Source organism: Chiloscyllium punctatum, chromosome 7 (genome assembly GCF_047496795.1).
Source record: "Chiloscyllium punctatum isolate Juve2018m chromosome 7, sChiPun1.3, whole genome shotgun sequence".
Taxonomy (NCBI): Eukaryota; Metazoa; Chordata; class Chondrichthyes; order Orectolobiformes; family Hemiscylliidae; genus Chiloscyllium; species Chiloscyllium punctatum.
In genome coordinates, this window is record NC_092745.1 from 21103447 (window position 1) to 21124346 (window position 20900).

At 46.5% G+C, this 20900-nt stretch overlaps 1 long non-coding RNA gene and 1 gene segment (V, D, J or C); both read left to right on the top strand.

Annotated features, from left to right (window-relative positions):
• The first annotated feature begins 1002 nt into the window (after nt 1–1002).
• Nucleotides 1003–5415, top strand: LOC140479520 (immunoglobulin kappa variable 3-15-like). The segment is given in 2 exon segments: nt 1003–1063; nt 5078–5415. Coding segments are annotated over 2 exon segments (399 nt in total).
• A 467-nt stretch (nt 5416–5882) lies between these two features.
• On the top strand, nt 5883–14698 carry LOC140479544 (uncharacterized). The gene is made up of 2 exons (XR_011961066.1): nt 5883–5916; nt 13824–14698. It is a non-coding gene; the product is annotated as an uncharacterized lncRNA (long non-coding RNA).
• Nucleotides 14699–20900: the final 6202 nt, after the last annotated feature.

The window sequence follows — 20900 nt, forward strand, 5'->3', positions numbered from 1 at the left end:
GGATATGTGTGAAATGCAGGCAAAAAAGATGAGTTCACTTCAGAAAACCTTGGTCAGCATGTAAAAGTTTGGCTTAAGGGTTTGTTTCTGTGCTGTATGACTCTGTGACGCTATCAATCTATGAATGTTGTTGGTGCTGCACCTGTCCAAGCAAGTGGGGAGTATTCGATCACACTCCTGACCTGGTTGACAGGTTATGGGGGGATCAGGAGTTGAGTTACTCGATCCAGTATTCCTGGCCTCTAACTTGCTCTTGTAACCACTGTGTTTCTTTTGTAAATCCAGTTGTGTTTCTGGTCAATGGCACCTCAAGAATGTTGACAGTGGGGATTCAGTGATGGTAATAGCATTGATTCTCAAGGGGCAATGTTTGGATTGTCTCTTATTGGTGATGGTGATTGCATGGCACCAATGGGAAATGTCACTTCTCAGACAAAACCTGGATATTTTCCAGATACTGTTGCATTTGCACGTGGACTGCTTCAGTATCTGAGGAGTTGAGAATAGTGCTGAGCATTGTGCAATCTTTGGCAATCATCCCCATTTATGAGCTTGTCTTATGTTGCAATATCTGTTTGGAGTCTGTCCTGTTTAACACGGTGATCGTACCACACAACGCAATGGAGGGGATTCTCAATGTGAAGGTCAGACTTAGTTTCAACAAGGACTGTGTGATGGTCACTCTTACCAATACTGTCAAGGACAGATGTATCTACAGCCACAAGATTGGTGAGGATGGGGTTTTTCCATCTTTTTGGTTCCTTCACCACCAGCTGCAGAGCCAGTCCCTCAGCTACGTCTATTAGGAAGCAAGCAGCTCGATCTGTCGTGCTACTGCTGAGCCACTCTCAGTTGTGGACATTGAAATCCAACACCCTGAACACACTCTGTGCTGTCACCACCCTCAGTGCTTCCTCCAAGTGCTGTTCAACATGGAGGGGAGACTGATTCATCAGCTGAGGGAGCAGGATATCTTGTAATCACCAGGAGGTTTCCTCGCCCATGTTTAAGCTGGTGTCATCAGTCTTCATGGGGTCCAGAGCCAACTTTGAGGCTTCCCAAGGTAACTCCCTCCTGGCTGTAGACCACTGTGTCATCAGCTCTGCTGGGTCTGCCTTTCTGTTGGGACTGGACACATGCAGGGTCCTGCATTGTCTGTAACGTATGGTTCTGTGAGTATGACTGTGTCAGGCTGTTGCGTGACTAGTGTGTGAGACAGCTGTCCTGAATTTGGCACTAGCTCCCAGATGTCAGTAAGAAGGATGGAGCAGGGTCGACAGGGCTGTTTATGTCTTTGTCTTTTCTGTGTCTCGATCGATGCCTGTGGCCTGTCCGGTCTCATTTCTTTGTTGAAACGGTGTCATAAGTCATACAACTGAGAGCCTTGCTCGTCCATTTCAGAGGGCAATACAGAGTCAACCACATTGCTAGGTGACAGTGCCATGTACCCCGGCAGTCCATTCCGACCTCCCCCACTTCCCCATTCTGTATATGGAAGGCTGAAGCCTCTCAGCAGGATATTCAACCACAGGAGCTATCACAGCCCGTGCGCAATTCTGTCTCCACATTAAATCCACACAAATCTTGAATTCACATAGCGCCTTCAATGCGCAAAGCATTCCAAGAATGTTCATAAAGTTACAGTAAGAGGGATGGGGGAGGGGTAGGGGGAACATAAGAACTTGGAGCAGGAGCAGGCACTTCAGCCCCTCGAGGTAAAAACAATGACTGCAGATGCTGGAAACCAGATTCTGGATTAGTGGTGCTGGAAGAGCACAGCAGTTCAGGCAGCATCCAAGGAGCTTCGAAATAGACATTTCGGGCAAAAGCCCTTCATCAGGAATAAAGGCAGTGAGCCTGAAGCATGGAGAGATAAGCTAGAGGAGGGTGGGGGTGGGGAGAAAGTAGCATAGAGTGCAATGGGTGAGTGGGGGAGGTGATGAAGGTGATAGGTCAAGGAGGAGAGGGTGGAGTGGATCGGTGGAAAAAAAGATAGGCAGGTAGGACAAGTCATGGGGACAGTGCTGAGCTGGAAGTTTAGAACTGGGGTGAGGTGGGGGAAGGGGAAATGAGGAAACTGCTGAAGTCCACATTGATGCCCTGGGGTTGAAGTGTTCCGAGGTGGAAGATGAGGCGTTCTTCCTCCAGGCGTCTGGTGGTGAGGGAGCGGCGGTGAAGGAGGCCCAGGACCTCCATGTCCTCGGCAGAGTGGGAGGGGGAGTTGAAATGCTGGGCAACGGGGTGGTGTGGTTGATTGGTGTGGGTGTCCCGGAGCTGTTCCTTAAAGCGCTCTGCTGGGAGGCGCCCAGTCTCCGCAATGTAGAGGAGAGCGCAACAGAATTCAGCCCCTCGAGTCTGCTCCACAATTTAACACAATCATGGCTGATCCCATCTCAGACTCAACTCCATTTTCCTGCTCACTCTCCATCATCCTTTAACCCATTACTCATTATAAATCTGTCCCATCTCCTCCTTGGTGTGAGACAGGGGAGGGATCACTCCATTTCAGAAAAGATTGACCATGCATAGGGAAGGAGAGGGGTAAGGATTGGAACATGTTGTGAATGGACAGGATGGGTCACTGGGTCAGAACCTGTCCTGTCCCTCCAGCTCACACTGATGGCCTGATGAACTCCTCTCTCTGCTGGGCCTTCATGGAATGAGGTTTGTGTCCAAACCAGTCCTCAGTGAGAATGGGCCAACAGCACAGAACAGCACAGAACTGTCCTTCATTTGATAAGAATCTGTCCATCTTCTTGAGAGAGGCCAAACCCTGGTTGACGTGGAAATAGGGCCTTCCTCCAGGAGAAGACAGGTGTCAAGGGTTAACATCCATAAGTGGGGCAGAGCAGGGGGAGATTTATCCTGCATTCAACTATCACCACCTAGGACACTGTCAGAAAGAGAGAGAAGCGAGACAGAGAGAGAGAGATGGAGGGAGAAAGAGTTTGTATGTGTGTGTGTGAGAGAGAGAGAAAGAAAGTGAGAGAGAGAGAGATAGAGGGACGAGCATCTGATACGGTGTAAGGTATGTGAGTGGACCAAGAGAGAGGTAGAGGGAGGTAGAAATGGTGAGGTTGAGGGATAGAGCGAGAAATAAGATGCAAGTAAGTGTGACTGAAAGGGATGGAGACAGACAAAGAGACAAGTAGAGAGAGAGAGAAAGAGACAGGATGGGTGTGAGACCAAGCATGAAGAGAGTTGAGAGGGAGGGTAGGGTTGAGTGAGAGAGAAAGAGAGAGAGAGAGAGAGAGACATGAGAATGGGTAGATTTAGAATGACAGAGAGAGAGAGGGAGAGAGACTGTAAATTAGGAGGTAGAGAGGGAAGGAGAGAGAAAGAGGGAGGAATAGAGTGTGACAAATAACAATTGGAGGCTTTTAATTGAAGTGAGAGAGGGAGCGAGTAATAGAGACAGTGAGAGATGGAGAAACAGATGATGAGACGGAGAGAGAAAGCATCAGTGAGTTGGAGAGAGTGACGATGAGACAAAGTGAGAGAGATAGAGAAGGAGAGAACATGAAAGAGATTAACAGTGGGAATGACAGAAACAGGTAGAGAGAAAGAATTGGCAGATGTGGGTCAAAGAGAGAGAGGGACAAGTCCTGGTCACCACTTTCTGGGAAGAATGTGATTGTACTTGAAAGGGCGCAGAGATTTCCCAGGATGCTGCCAGATTGTGAGCTTTGAGAAAAGATTGGAAAGGTTAGGGTTGTTTTCCTTGGAGCAGTGAAGGCTTAAAAGGGACCTGATAGAGAGGGATAAGATTATTCAGGTGGGTAGGATGGCACTTTTTATATGATTCAAGGACTTAATAACCTGGAACAGAGATTGAAGGTAACACAGACATGGACACATAGAAATTTGTGGCAGCAGTAGGCCATTCGGCCCTTTGAGTCTGCTCTGTCATTCAGTATGATCATGGCTGTATCAATTTTTGAATGTCATCATTTCTTCGAGGGTCGGTGTGGGCTTGTCGGGCCAAATGGCCTGTTTCCACACTGTAGGCATTCTATGATCTATGGCTGATCCTCTCTCTCAAAGCCATATTCCTGCCTTCTCCCCATTCTCTTCAAGCTGTTCAAATGCAAAACAATTATCTCTCGCTTTTTCTTGAATATATTCAGTTCCTTTCTGCCACAGTCTTCAGTGGTAGAGACTTCCACAGGTTGAGCACACACTGAGTGAAGAAATGTTTCCTCATCTCAGTCCGAAATGGTCTACCCCCTGTCCCCCTGAGATTGTGACCCCTGGTTCCAGAATCCCCAACCAGGGGAAACCTCCTCCCTGCCCCATCCTGTTACAATTTTATATGTTCCAATCAGATCCCCTCTCATCCTTCTGAACACGAGTGAGTGCATGGCCAGGTGAGTTGGAGAGTTGGAGAGTGAGAGGAGAGTTGAGGAGAAATGTTTTCACCCAGAGGGTGGTGGGAATCTCGAGCTCACTGCCTGAAAGGCTGGTTGAGTCACAAACTCTCATGACATTGGAGCAGTACTTAGATATTCCCTTGTGTTGCTGTAGGCGCCAGGGTAATGGGCCAAGAGCTGGAGAATGGGATTAGTGTCATCAGATCGCTGTTTACCAGCACAGAACACAATTGGCCAAATGGCCTCATTCAGTGCTGTTCACATCAATGACTCTCTCAGACAGAGAGAGCGCGAGAGAGAGAGAGAGAAAGAGTGAAGAGGAAGTGTGGGGGGCTGATGTGGCTCTCTGCCTGATGCCATTTACATACTGAGGAACACCCAGTCAGACTCTCACAGGCTGCAGCTTTATAAAGCAGAGCCCTGTGAAGGGAGAGTTTATCAGGAACCAGGCCCAGGGACAGGAGCACACACCATGATTTCACACATCCAGCTGATCTGGCCCCTGGCATTCTGTGTCGCAGGTACAAATCTCTCTCCTTCCACCTTGAATCTTTAGCTGCTCTCCATTTCACTCCAATTCCACTGACTTGTGATTGAAGGGAAAATGTTGAAACCAGAGGAATGCTCAGTGTCTCCAACAATCTCTCATTTGACAGGCTCTTTCTGTGACAGTTCTGACTTCACTGTGTTTCTCTTTGACCCCTCAGGTATCAATGGGGACATCATCATGACCCAGTCTCCCCCAGTGCTGTCAGTGGGATTGGGCCAGACCGCAACACTCACCTGTACGGCCAGTCAAAGCATTAGCAGCTACCTTGCTTGGTACCAGCAGCGAGAAGGTCAGAAACCCTCTCTTCTGATCTACAATGCAGCAACTAGATTCACTGGAGTCTCCGATCGATTCACCGGCAGTGGATCAGGGACCAGTTTCACCCTGACAATCAGCAACGTTCAGAATGAAGATGTCGCTGACTATTACTGTATGCAGGAATACAGCTACCCTCGACACAGTGGCACAGAGCTGTACAAAAACCTCAATACATAAAGCACTACCTCCTGTACTGACACATCCATGGTTATATAAAATGCATAATAATGGGCACACAGTCCCACTGCCTGAACTGACATAACCCACAGTTAGATCTAAATGAAACTGAACAAATTACCCCATGCTAAGATTGTCACTGTCCACGACACACCCCAGTCCCTGTGGTCTCTCCACGCGAACTGAAAGCCTCAAGTTTCCCTCTTACACTCCATGGCCACGTGTGAAGTGCAGCTGTAAGATTTAACATCGAAAAATAAATTTCACAAACCTCCCGAACCCAGCTGGAAACAACCCAGAGAGACAGAGAGAGAAAGACACATGAATGATGGAGAGACAGATAGGGGTAGGGAGACGGTGAGAATGAGTGAGAGACAGCCAGAGACAGAGAGAGGTTGACAGTGATAAGAGGGAATCAGAGAGTAGAGGTTTTTGTGCAGCCTCTGCACTGGGAGCTTTCACTGTGGCTTACGTTCGGTCCAGGAACCAAGCTCAGACTGAGTAAGTAAACCTCAATCCACTGTTATTAACCCTGTCAATACTGAAATACACTTTCTAAAATATACTTGCTGAATTGTTGAAGGTGTTAGTGGGGAACTGCGGTGAATGAAATGGTTGATTGAGGAGCACTGTGTCTAACAGAGTGTCCAGCTGTATTTCTTTCCTTCCATTGCCCCCTTTAAACAGCAAGATATAAGTCAGTCAGTTTTACTCACCGTGTGGAGGAGCACTGTCCATTTGCAGCCTGTGGTCCCATTCCTGCAGCATGGAGTGAAATCAGTGAGTAACCTCCTGTCAGTCTCAGTGTGACAGACACGGGCAGAGTTTGATGTGAGCTCTGGCTCCCTGTCCCAGTCTCTGATCTCACTGACCTCAGCAGCAGCAGCAGCACAGTGAGACACCGAGCTCCCACCTCCCCCAGCTTTAACTCTGCTCAATCACACAATCACAGAATTGTTACAGTGCTCACGGAGGCCATTCTGCCCATCCTGTGTATACCGGCTCTCTGAATGAGCAATTCACTGAGTGTCATTCTCCTGCCTTCTCCCTGTCACCCTGCACATTGTTCCTTTTCAAATAACAGTCTCATTCCCTTCGGAAGGTTTCAATTGAAGCTGCCTCCACCACACTCTCAGGCAGTGCATTCCATACTCTAACCACTCACTGGCTGAACATGTTTTTTCCTTATTTGACTTTTGCTTCTTTTACCAATCACTTCCAATCTGTGGCCTCTCGCTCTCAATCCTTTCAAGAGTTGGAACATTTTTTCCACGTTTGCTCTGATCAAACCCGTCCTGATTTTGAATTCCTCGAACAAATCCGCTCTCAGCCGTCTCTTCTCCAGTCTATCACATAACTGAGGTTTCTCATTCCTGGAACAATCTTTGCGAGTGTTTTCTACCCTCTCTACAAAACATTGACATCCTCCTGAATTATTTACATTATCTCACCCCATCAGGATTTCACAAAACTCTATCTGGTCACCCCTCAGCTTCCTGCACTTCAGGGTCCAGCCTCTCATAGTCATTGAGTTGTATGGCACTGAAATAGACCCTTCGGTCCAATTCCTCTGCGCCGACCAGATATCCTAAACTGATTGAGTCCCCTTTGCCAGTATTTGGCGCATATCCCTCAAAATGCTTCCTATTCATGTGTACATCCAAATGTCTTTTAAATGCTGTAATTGTATGCGCCACATTCACTTCCTCTGGCAGCTTGTTCTATATATGCACCGCCGTGTGCATGAAAATCTTACTCCTCGGATCCCTTTTGAAACTTCCGCTCTCCTCTTAAACCTATGCCTCCAGATTTGGACTCGCCCGTCTTAGGGAAAAGACCTTAGCTGTTTACCAAATCTGTGCCCCTCATGGTTTTTTAAATCTCTGTAAGGTCACCTCTGAGCTCCAGACTATTCAGTCTCTCCCTCTTGCTCAAACCCTCCACTCTTGGCAAAATCCTTGTAAATATTATCTGCACCTTTTCCTGTTTAATAACATCCTTCCTGTGCATCCGAACTGCTCGGACTCTGTTCGACAACACTCCCCACGGTCCTATTATTAATCCCCAGGGTCCTACCATTAATCCCCAGGGCCCTACCATTAATCCCCAGGGTCCTACCATTAATCCCCAGGGCCCTACCATTATTCCCCAGGCCCTACCATTAATCCCCAGGTCCTACCATTAACTGTGTAAGTCCTGCCTTTCCAAAATGCAACATCTTGCACTTATCTAAATTGAACACCATCTGTCACTCCTCAGCCATTGGCCGAACTGATCAAGGTCCTGCTGTACTGTGAGATAATCTTCTTCATTATCCACTTCACCACCAATTTTGATGTAATCTGCAAAATAACTAAACTTACCTACTATATTCACATCAAGATCATTTATTTAAATCATGAAAATAGTAGACCCAACACTGATATTTATGACACATTGCTGGTCACAGACTTCCAGTCCAAAAAGCAGCCCTCTACCACCACCCTTTGTCTCCTACCTCAAGTCATTTTTTTATCCAAATAACGAGCTCACCCTGGAACTCATGTGATCGAACCTTCCTACTCAGTCTACCATGGCTAACCTTGTCAAATGCTTTGTTAAAATCCAGGTGGACAATGTCAATTGCTCTGCCTTCATCAATCTTCTTTGTTTCCTCTTCAAAAAAACTCAATCAAGTTAGTGAGAAATGATTTCCAATCCACAAAACCACATTGACTATCCCTTTATGTACTCCAGTTTCCTCCCGCAGTCCAAAGATGTCTAAGTTAGATGGATTGGTCATGCTAAATTGCCCAAAGTGTACAGGAATGTGCAGGCTAAGTGAATTAGCCATCTTTAAGGGGACCTATTCACTCCCTAGTTACACTTTTGCCCTTTTCTTATTGACAATATTTCGACCACCTCTGTCTCAAAACAGCCAGGAATTGAGTGCCATTCCACGAATATACCTCGACTGCCCCTGAACTTCGAGTTTATTATTCACTTCAGGACTTTGCTGCAACCTTTAACCCCAGTTCATTCACTCTGATGTGTTCTTACCCAATGGAAGTCTGTGTTTTCCCAAGTGAATCATTTCGAAACTGGATTCCTTTTCCATGGTCACCCTCAACCTTATGATACAATGATCACTCTCCCGTTAATGTCCTCTCACTGACACTTGATTTACTTGGGCCACCTCATTCCCAAGATCCAGGTGTAACCGAGTCTCCTTTCTCATTGGACTGGAAACACATGGCTGGAGAGAGTTCACCTGAGCACCCTCTCACAACGCTGGCCCCTCTCTGCGCTTCACAATGATACTATCCCAGTCTATGAGGATAATTAAAGCTCTTCCCCTCCCCACCTCCCACCGACCAGCCCCCCTCCTCTCCCCAGCCACCCCATTTATAACAACTCTATGTAGTGATTTGACAGACCCTGTAAATTCCTTGCAGATTTGTTCTTCTACTTTCCACTTGATGGTGATCTTTGGACTACACTGAGGATTCTGTGAACCTTGGTGTTTCTCTCTGATATTCCCCCCTGGCTCCCACAGCCCTACCAAGTCAGTTTAAACTCTCTCCAACAGCAGCAACAAATCACCCCATAAGGAACTCAGTCCCAGCTCTGTTCAGGAGCATCCCATTCAGTCTGTACAGGTTACATCTCGCCCACAGCCAGTCCCAATGCCCTAAGAATATAAAGCCCTACCTGCTAGACTCTCTTTCCAGCCTCTTTTTCATTCGTCTTATCTTCCTGTTTTTATTCTCACTTATTTGGGACACTGGGAGTAATGTGCACATGCCTACTTTTCCGCTCCTGCTCTGAACTCCCTCCCGAAGTCACTAAATTCTGAATGCAGGACCACATCCCTTTTCTCCCTCTGTCACTGGGACCGATGTGGAGCCCGACTGCTGCCTGTTCCCCGTCTCCCCTCAGGGTGCTCTGCAGCCGCTCAGTGACATCCTTGACCCTGGCACCAGGGAGACAACACACCATCCTGGATTCCCATCAGCAGCTGCAGAAACACTTATCGATTGCACTCACTCTCGAATCTCCTCTCAGTATCGCTCTTCCGGTCTTCCTTGTGCCCCCCTGTACAGCTGAGCCCTCCCCATGGTGCCATGGACTTGGCTCTGGCTGCACTCCCCAGATGAACCATCATTCTCATCAGGATTCTGAATTGAATCCTGGTTGGCGTGTGGGCTGCACTCAGGGATTCCTGTACTAGCTGCCTGGTCCGTTTGGACTGTCTGCTGCTCCCCCATTCCCTCTGTCCCTGCATACTCAGAAGCTGCAGTGTGACCACATCTAGAAACATGCTCTCCAAGGTGCTCTCAGCCTCACGGACTCTCCGCACTGACACCAGCTGCTGCTCAAGCTCCAAAACCCGCAGCTCCAACTGCTGTCACTGACCACACTTCCTACACTCATGGTATTCCAGGAGCTGGGAAGTATCCTAAAATTCCCACATAGGTGCAAATTCTTTCCACTCTTTGGTCATCTCTTGGCAAATTTCTGATGATAACCAGGTCCAGCAGGGCTCACAGTCCAGTGGGTTCAGTGTTCCAGGGTTTTGGGGAAACTCTCCAGAAGACTTTAAGAAATGGGAGCAGAAATCAGCCATTCAGCCCATTGAATCTGCTCTGCCATTTGATCTTGGCAGATAATCCTCTCGCCCCCATTCTCCTTCCTACTCCACAGGAACGTTCAATCCCCTTAATAATCACAAACCTGTCTATCTCTGTCTTAAATACACTCAGTGACTTCTCCTCCACTGCCCTCTGTAGCAATAAGTTCCACATATTCACCACCCTCTCAAGAAGAAGTTCCTCTTCATCTCAGCTCGAAAGGGTCGGCCCTTCATTCTGAGGCTGTGCCTTGGTTACCTCGTCTCTCTTGTTTTCGGAAACATCTCCGCATACACTCTTTCTTGGCTGATCAGTATTCCGTAAATTTCAATCAGGTCCATCCTCATCCTTCTTAACTCCATTGAGTACAGGCCCAGAGTCCTCAACCACGCCTCAGATGACAAGCCCTTCATCCCCAGGATCATTCTTGTAAACCCCTCCAATGCCAGCACATTGTTTCTTAGAATATGGGTCCCAAATCTGTTGACAATATTCCAAATTCAGTCTGACCAGAACCTTACACAGCCTCAGCAGTACATCTCTGCCCTTGTATTCCGGCCCTACTGAAATGAATGCTATCATTTCATTTGCCTTCCCAAGCACAAACTGGACCTGCCTGTTCACCTGAAGAGAAACCTGATTGAGGTTTGTGCTTTAGATTTCCAAAGGCTCTGCTCATTTAGAAAACAGCCTTTGCATCTCTTCTTCCTACCAAAGTACATAACCACACACTGTAATACACTGTATTCTATCTGCCACTTCTTTGCCCACTCTCTGAGCCTATCCAAGACCTTTTATAGCCTTCCCACTTCCTCAACACTACCTGTCCCTCCACCTATCTCATGTCGTCTGCAAACTTTGCTACAATGCCTTCACTTCCTTCATTCAGATTGTTAACGCATGACATGAATATTTATGATTCCAACATTAACACCTGCAGAACTCTATTAGTCACCAGCTGCCATTTTTCCTTACCCTCTGCTTTATATCAACCTACCAGTCCTCAGTCCATGCCAGTACCTTGCCCCTAACTCTATGGGCTCGTACCTTATGTCAAAGGCATTCTGGAAATCCAAATAGATTACATCTTCAGACTCTCCTTTGTCTGATTGGCTGGGAGCTGTTGCGGCTGAACAGGACATTGGTTCGGCCACTTTTGGAAAACTGTGTGTAATTCTGGTTGCCCTGCTGTCGTAAAAATGTTGTGAACCTTAAAATGCTTCAGAAAAGATTTACAAGAAATTTGCCAAGGTGGGAGGTTTTCAGCTACTGGGAGAGGTTGAATAGGATCTAATTTACCTGGATTGTTGGAGGCTGAGCGGTGACCATTTTGTGGTTTATAGAATCATGAGGGGCATTGAAAGGGTGAGTAGAGAAGTTATTATAATCAGAGTTGGGGAGTCCAGTTCGAGAGGCATAGGTTGAAGGCGACGGGGGAAAGATTTGAAAGGGGCTGAAGGGGCAACTTTTTCACGTGGTGGGTGGTGTGTGTATAGAATGAGCTGCCAGAGGAAGAGGTGGAGGAGGGTATGATTACAACATTTAAGAGGATGGGTACATGAATATGGAGGGTTTAGAGGGATATGCGCAAAATGCTGGAAAATGGGACTAGCTTAATTAGAGGTTTGTTAAAGAGATATCGAGCTCCATCCCACTTTCCAGCTCTTGCTCCATAAGCCTGCGGGTTCACTGTTTCAAATGAATATCCAAGTGTTTTTTTTCAATATGATGAGGTTTTCTGCCTCTCCAACCCTTTCAGACAGTGGGTCCCAGATCCCACGAGCCTCTGGCTGAAAACAATTTCTCCACAATTCCCCTCGAACTCTGTCTCCAATTAATTTCAATCTCTCCCCATGGTTATCATCCTTTGTGCTGATGGAAATCAGTCCTTCCTACCCACTCTATCCAGGCCCCTCATCATTTTCTACACCTCGATCAAATCTCCCATCAGCCTCCTTATTCCAAGGAATACAATCCCAGCCAAACCAATCATTCCTCAAAGCTAAAACTCCCCATTTTTGACAAAATCCTCCTCTGTCCCCATCACAAGTGGGATCACATCCTTCCTGTAATGTGGTGACCAGAACCGTACACTGTTCTCTCACTGTGCTCTAACTGGGGTTTTATACAGTTCCAGAATAAACAAACTCCTTGCTTTCACTGTCAACCAATAATGAGATAAGGGAGGCAATGATCTAGTGATATAATTACTGAACTCTTAATCCACAGATCTAGATAATGTTCTGGGAAAAGGGGTAGAATCCTGCCACAGCTGATGATGGAATGTGAATTCAATAAAAAAATCTGGAATTAAGAGTCTAATGATGACCATCGTTGATTGTCAGGAAAAAAGCCATCTGATTTACTAATGACCTTTAGGGAACGAAACGGTCATCATTACCATGTGACCCCAGACCCACAGCAATGTGGTTGACTCTAAACTGCCCTCTGGGCGATTATGGATGGGCAATAAATGCTGCCGATCCAGCAATGCCCTCATTCCATCAAGGGAAAAAGAAAAACAGTTTATCCCATGTGTCTTCTTAACCACCTTACTGACCCGCATTCATTCATCACCATGGCCACATCGTCCATCATGTGACTTCCAGGTTCAAATTGACAAGAGACATTCCTTCGATATCTGAGAAACAGATAGAAACATCAACATAGGAGGCCATTCAGCCCCTCAAGCCTGCTCCACCATTCAATATGATCATGGCCAATCATCCCACATAGTCTCCGTTCTTGCTTTCTCCACACATTCTTTGATTGTTGAAATAAATCTCATTCCTTCTTGAACACATACTGCATCCAATTCGCTCATGCTGGAAAAATGGATGAGAATTATTGGGTTGTTGTTTTTTGACCAATGTGGACACAATGGGCTGATGGGCCTTTTGGGTCTCTCTGACTCTTTGACTCTATTATATTATGAATAACTGGGTACCAAGGACTGGCCCCTGTGGTACCCCAACTGGTAACTACCTGTCATTCAGAAAAAGACTTGTTTTTCCTGCCCTGTCTCCCAACCAGTTCTCAATCCATGTCAGTACATGACCCTAATCCTCTTGTTCGGTAGGATTTCCCTGATTCACTTGGACATATTTCATCATTACAGCTCTTTGCCTTCCTCAGGTTCTGTTCAATTTTAATCCTGCATTTTCTATCCTCCTATCAGCTTTCTGCAGGTTTTAACTCGAGATAACCAACATCACCTTCCCTGTTTGGTCTTCCCTACACTGGTTGCCTTTTGACATCCCAGGCTAAGAGTTTAGATTTGGGTTTCCCACCCTTACTCATTGTGGGAACCGATTCTGAATGATCTCTGTCTTGTCACTTGAGGGCTCCCACTGCCCTGACACTTATTTCCCATCATGTCACTGGTTCCAGTCCACTTTTACTAAATTACCAAAACATTCAGTAAAATGAAAACTTTTACACTTGCTCCATGGTTCTCCAATTCCATCCCTAATTTCAATCTCACTTAGTTCTGATCACTGTCACTGAAATGATCGCCATCTTTTAGTTCTCCCAGCTGCCCATATTCATTTCCCAAACGATGGTCCAAAACTGTCCCTTCTCTTTCACCATCACCTTCTCAGGGGCAATTAGGGTGAACAAAAAATTCTGCTCCTGCCAGTTAACTCATATCCCAAGCATCAATTTAAAAAATGTAAATTCTTTTGTATGGTTTATTAGGTATTGGAGACAAATATTCAAACATTTTATCAGTGAATATTCTGAGAATTGAAATCCCTTTGAACGGCAGGGATTAAAATTGTTTCTCTTGTCTTTCAGGCCGTGACAACGCTCAGCCAAAGCTGACCCTGCTGCCCCCCTCCCCGGAGCAGGTCGAGGCCAAGGGCACTGCCACCCTGGTGTGCCTTGCCAATCACTTCTATCCCGATGAGCTGGAGGTGCAGTGGAAAAAGGATGGCGCAGTCATTTCGGACGGGGTTCAGACCAGCAACTACCTGCGAGCTTCGGACAGCACCTACAGTGTCAGCAGCCTGCTGACCCTCTCTGGGTCTGACTGGGAGTCCAACGCTCGCTTCTCCTGTGCCCTCACCCACGTGACCCTCCCCTCTCCCCTCAGCAAGAGCATCAGGAGATCAGAATGTGTGTAGAGTGTTTGAGACAGTCCACAGAGGAGACACAACTTTAAACAGAACAGGGCTGAGCTGGCAGGACAAAGGTCATTGTCAGCACTGAATTTCAACTCTCTTCCTTCTCAGGACTGGCTCAGAGACACTTCTGAGGTTCAGGAGTAAAGGTAGTTCATTGGGACAGTGTAGATAGAGTTTACACTGTGTCAAACCCCATGTTCTCCCTGCTCTCGGACTGTTTGATTGGGAGAGGGTTGATTTGTGATGCCAAGTAAAATCTTTTGAAGTTGCTGAAGGCTGTCAGCTGTACAAAACAATGTGAACCTTCGAAATTTCTGCTTCAATAAATCAGATCTCCTTCCTGCTCAGCAGTCAGTTCCAATTTAAGGTTTTTGTCACTATTTGAAGGGCAGGATTCTCATGTTATTGAGAAAATCTCCACAAGTGTTTTCCTCAAAAGCCATTGTAGCTGTGAATTTGTGCAGCTTCCTCTGTCTGGGCTGTTAATTGCAGTCTGTTTTCTGTCAATGTCAGTCTGGAAAAGGGAATAAAGATGATGAAGATTCAGTCTCTGTCTCTGTGTGCTTTGGAAATGGACCACTCCATTCAGCTGATTAGCTGCATGTCAGCATGACATTGTCACAACTGGCGACGTGGCCTGTCAATCCATGGTAGATGATACTGACAGCCAATCAGCAATCAGTTTCAAATAATCCAGTTGGTCTGGAATCTGTGGAGGTTACAAGATTCCAAACAGAATAGAAACTGAAAGCTGTTGGGATTCAATAATTACAATCTGAGGCATTCCATATTCACTCTCTGGTCTAAACTCAGGTGCTGGGATCGCACTGTGCACTCTCTGCTGCATGCTGTGTTGCACCTGAAATGATCTGAGGCCAACCACTGACACTGCAGGCTGTGTGTCTCTCTGAGTGAGTGTACTACATAATGCTGCCTGTAGGTGTCACTCTGAGTGTGGGTGTGTTATTCAAAGAGACACCTACAGGCAGCTCGGGTTGTGTGCATGTTAATCAGTGCTGCCTGACTCCGTTGTGTGTGTGTGTGTGTGTGTGTGTGTGTGTGTGTGTCTGAGTGTGTGTGTGTGTGTGTGTGTTATTCTGCACTGCCTGTAGGTATCTCACTAAGTGTCAGTGTGTTACTCTGTGTTGCCTGCAGGTGTCTCTGAGTGATGGATAGAGAATAGGCTTTGTGATGGGGATTGAAGATTAGGCCTTTATCCTCTCAAATCTCAGATGAAAAACAATTTAGCCTGAGATGGCAGCTCATTGAGGTGGACAAAGTTAAAAATCACACAACACCAGATTAGAGTCCAACAGGTTTCTTTGGAAGTACAAGCTTTCGGAGTGCTGCTCCTTCATCAGGTGGCGAGTGGGGCAGGATCATAGGACACAGACTTTGTCCTGAAATTGGAATGGCAGCTAAGAAAGGTGAATACTGAGAGTGTGTTCTCAGTGAGGGAGGGATTTCAGAGGCAGTGCACACTGTGCTCCCTAATGTGCTCCCCAATTACAAGGAGCCGGGGTCATTGCATTTGTGGTTGTCTGCTCAGCCAGTGCTGGCTTGCCATAGTCGTATTTCAAGCTCAATTATCCCTAAACCAGGTGCAGCAATATTACCTTCCAGGGAGGGAGCTGTCTGAGTGAGGGAGGTTGAATTCTTGCAGCCCTGAGAGTGATTGCGGTGGATTAATTAAGGGTGCTACCATCATGAAGGTGTGACCTTCTCTCCCTCTGCCTCAGCTGTGATGACCCTCAGGGTTAAACTCACCACCTGTCATTTCTGTTTGTAATGAGCGAGTGGGGGGAAGGGGAAAGTGAGGAATGAAGATGCTGGAGATCAGAGTTGAGAGTGTGTTGCTGGGAAACCACAGCAGGTCAGGCTGGATCGACGGGGCCACAAGAGTAAGCTTGGGGAGATTGAGGGTGACAGAAGGAGGGGGTTGGTTGGCAGGTTGTTATTTAGAGTCAGATACTAGAGTATCAGTCCTTCTGACACTCCCCTTTTTATCTGTCAGCCAGGACTCCCTGATTGGACACGGTTAACAGCTCATCAGGGAACTCATATTATCATAAAAAATGAAACATTTATCAAACAAGGAGTTTAAGAACTAAACGACACTAGACAAAATGAGTGGTTTGAAAGATTTCATTATAGACATCACCAATTTGGCCCAACAAGTCCACACCGACCCACGGAAGAGAAACTCCCTAAGACTCATTCACCTGCCCTATCACTCGACATTTCCCCTGACCGACACATTCCTGAACACTGTGACAATTGTAACATGGCCAATTCACCTAACCTGAACATATTTGGATTGTGGGAGGAAACCTGGAGCACATGGAGGAAATCCACACAGACACAGGGGGAGCGGGCAAATTCCACAAAGACCTGGGGCTGGAATCGAACCTGGGTCACTGGTGCTGTGAGTTAGCCATGCTTACCACTGAGCCACCATGCCACAAATTTTAAAAAATGCCTAAAGAGATGAGCTTTTGTTAAGCTCCGTGAGCCTGACGTGATATAAACTATAAACATGCAATCCTCTGTCAGGGAAGGTCGTACAGGGTGGAAAACTTACAACCTTTAAATATCATAACATTCAAGGATCTGGGATAAGTGCAGGAAATTGGGATGAGAGTGCCTTTAGTGGTAGTTATGTTGGTACAGACTCAATGGGACAAAGGACCATTTCTGCTCTGTATCAATCTGTGCTCCATGTTGAGAGGGCAGTGCAGGTTAACGGTGACTAGGTGAGGCAGTTCTAAGATGGCATACACATGATCAAGGGTCAGAGGAAATGGCTCAAGCTTCAGTGAAGGCCCAAGTAAGTGCTTGGGAGGAGGGTCAAGGCTAATGGAGACAATGTCAATGGAGACTGAACGAGGGCACAGGGTGCTGGCTGGCATCTCATTGTGTTGCAGTGAGGCATGTGGGGACAAGAGGGGATCGTGTAGGGAGGGAGTGCAGTTTCAGTTAAAATGTAACCTTTGTCAGCAGGAGCATGACCTTCAGCACCAGGGGGTGTCCCTGACTGTGTCAGGCTCACTAGCTGCTCTCTGTGTGATTCCACACAGCCACCCATGTGGTCACCACGCAAGGTCTTGCTTGTGTCTACACTACCATTTACACCACCGTCTGCACCACCGTCTGTACCCACTGTCTGAACCCAGCATCCGCAGCCACTTTCTCGTCCCTCTGTTTGCACCCACTGTCTACACCGCTGTCTGCACCCTCCATCTACACCTCCCAGCTTTCTGCTGTTGTACGATTGTATCCAATGATTCCATTGAGATTACTGCACCTGAAGCCTGAATTTTAGAACCGGCAATGATTGTCTTCTAACCCTGACCTACAAAGTCTGTGTTCCACATTGGGCTGATTAATATTAATTACTGGATGGTATTTGATTTCTGTGATGGCAGGCCTGACGTATAAGAAGTGGTTGAGTTGGTGAGGATTGTGTTCACTGGAGTTTAGAAGAATGAAGGAAGGGAATCTTGGACAAAGCTATAAAATTGGAACAGGACGAGACAAGTTAGATGGAGAAAGGCTGTTCCCAATGGTGGGGAAGTCCAGAACCAGGGCACATGGTTTAAGGTTAAGGGGTAAATTCTATAGGACAGAGATGAGGAAAAATGTTTTCACCCAGAGAATGGTGAGCCTGTGGAATTCTCTGTCACAGAAAGTGGTTGAGGCCAAAACATTATGTTATCAAGAAAGGTCTTGTGGTTAAAGAATCAAGGGATATGGGGTAGGGATGGATTACAGTAATGTGCTCCATGACCAGCTTCAATAATATCGAATGGCATAGCAGGCTGGTGGGGCCAAATGACCTTCTCCTGCTTCTATCCTCTATGTTTCCACATCATGTAAAATAGATTGCCAGGTGGAGGGCACTCTGTCAGATGGGTAAGTATCCATTCACAGATTCCACCCACACCACTCCCCTTCCATTTTAATTGGGTCCACTCCCTCTCTTCCTATGTCTTTGTTATCTGACCAGTGACCACACCTCCCCTTCACCACCCCGGCAGGGAGCTGTGCTAATAACCCATCGTTTGTTTTAATTTGCTAACTGAGTGATGTGATGGTGGGGTTTTCAAAAACAGGAAGAGCTGAATTCTTATCAACTTTTGTGCTGAATTTTTTTGTGTGCCTCCGTCAATATGGGTAACACAGCATTGCTGCCTCACAGAGCCAGGGACCCAGGTTCGAGAGTCACACAGCATAGAGATAGGCCCTTCGGCACACCATGTCAATGCTGACCAACAAGCACTCAACTACACTAATCCCATTTACCTGCAGTCGTCTGGAGCCTACCATGCCCAGGTATTATAAGTGCTCACCCAAATGTTTTTAAAGGTTGTGTAATTTTCAGCCTGCACCACCCTCTCAGGCAGCATATTCCATATATCTACCACACACAGGGTCAAAAATACTTCCACCTTAATCTTATAACCTCTGGTCTTAAATAGGTCTGGGTGAGGAGCGGAGGCTGCAGAACAGTGTGAGAGGTCAGGAGTGGAGAGAGGGAGAACACTGTGAGAGTGAGGAGTGGAGGCTGGAGCAGGAAGACACTTGTGTTCTGGAAAGCAGCACAAATAGGGGAGAGATCCAAGAGCTGATCGGAATAGTCTCCATGCTTCCTAACAGTAGCTTTATGGTGGGAAAGAGAATAAATCAAGAGGTAATGGGGGCCTGTAACAAAGGCTGCTCATTCATTACAAATGACTGTTATCTTTGTTGATTATTTATAGTCAATTTTTTCTTTTTCATTCATTGACAAGATGAGGGTGTCACTGCCTATGACAGCATTTATTACCCACCACTAATTGCCCCAGAGGGCAGTTAACAGTCATCCACATTGCTGTGGGATTGGATGTCCATGTAAGCCAGACCAGGTAAGGATAGCAGTTCCCTTCACTAAAGTAATTTTATAAACCAGATGGGTTTTCCTGACAATCCACATCGATTAATGGTCATTGTTAGACTCTTAATTGCAGACTTTTTAATTTAAATTCCCCCATCTGCCATGGTGGGATTTGAGCCTGTGTCCCCAGAACCATATCTGGGTCTCTGTGCATTAATCCCAGAAGGTTAGTATGTAGGTACAGCAAGTCATCAGGAAAGCTCATAGAACATTATGGTGTAGTGTGAGGGGAAACTGAATGCAAGACTTCACTGAAACAAGCAAGATCCTGAGGGTCCTTGACCAGGTGAATGTGGAAAGGATGTTTCCTCTTGTGGGAGAATCCAGAACTAGGGATCACTGTTTAAAATTAAGGGAGAGTCCATTCAAAACAGAGATTCAGAAACATGTTTTTCTCTCAGAGATTGTCAGTCTTTGGAATTCCCCTCCTTAAAAGGCAGTGGATGCAGAATTTCGAATCCATCCAGTGTGGAAACAGGCCCTTCAGCCCAACAGGGCCACACAAACCCTCCGAAGAGCAACTAATCCAGACCCATTTCCCGACCCTCTATTTACCCTAGGAAGAGGGAGATAGATTCTTGATGACTGAATGGATGGAACGTTATCAGGGAATGTAGAGTTGAGATTAAAATCAGATCAACCACAATCGTATTGAATGGGGGAGCAGGGTCAAAGGGCCGAGTGGCCTAGTTTTGTTCCTTGCCCATATGCTGCCTCACACACCTTCGCACAAGCAAAGACTGCCACTCGTATTTTCTACCTGCAGATTAAGCTGCTTGTGCAATAGGACTCATCTGCACAGTGTTTTCTCCAGCCTTTCACTGTGAGGTTAAAGATAATGGTCCCATAATAAATCCATTAACTCTATGAGTTGTTTTTTTTAAAAACAATAAAATAAATTACAAGGCATGAAACAGACATTACAGCAAGCAATAATAGGCAGCACGATGGCTCTGTGGTTATCACTATTGCCTCACCGTGTCAGGGAACTGCCTCAGGTGGGTCTGTGTGGAGTCTGCACATTCTCCCTGTGTCTGCATGGGCTTTCCCCAGGTGCCTTGGCTTCCTCGCACGGTCTAAAGATCTGCAGGCTCGATACATTGGTCATGCTAAATTGTCCAGAGTGTACAGGGATGTGCAGGCTTAGTGGAGTAGCCATTGGAACATACAGAGGTAGGATAGGGATCGAGATAGAACGACCTTCGGAGGGGCGGTATGGAGTCAATGGGCTGAATGGCCGACTTCCACACTATAGGGATTCTGTGTTACAAATGCAAGTTCCTTCTTTCCATTCTCGCCCTGAAGCATGCATGTGGTTCTGTCTCATATCCACTCAAGGGATGGCAACCCTTTGAAGACAGGAGCAGTCTCTATTCTTTAGGAAAGTACTTCTTCCACTCTGTGTCCTTCACAGCCTTGTGGGCAGCAACAATGAGATCGGGAAATAACCCAAAGCTATAATCTTCTGGGCTCTTCATTAAACTGTGGAACCTGAAAAGTACAATTAATGTCCAACTCAATGAAGATATTTCTCAGCAATCCCTAAATGCTGAGTTTTAGTACTCAGCAGGCCCCAGGAGTCAAAATAACGGAATAATTGCTCAGAATTGCTCATAAATTTCATCTTCATATTTCTGCAGGCTTTGATCGAAAAGGTTGCTTACCCCTCTCCAAAATACAGCTTAAAATCAGCTCAAACTCCCAACCATCCAGCTGAGAGCGGAACCCTGTACAAACTGGAACCTGGTCAGTGGGAGCACTGTCACCTCTGTCTCAGAAGCTTTGGGGAGTCTATTTTGATCATAGAGTCCTTCA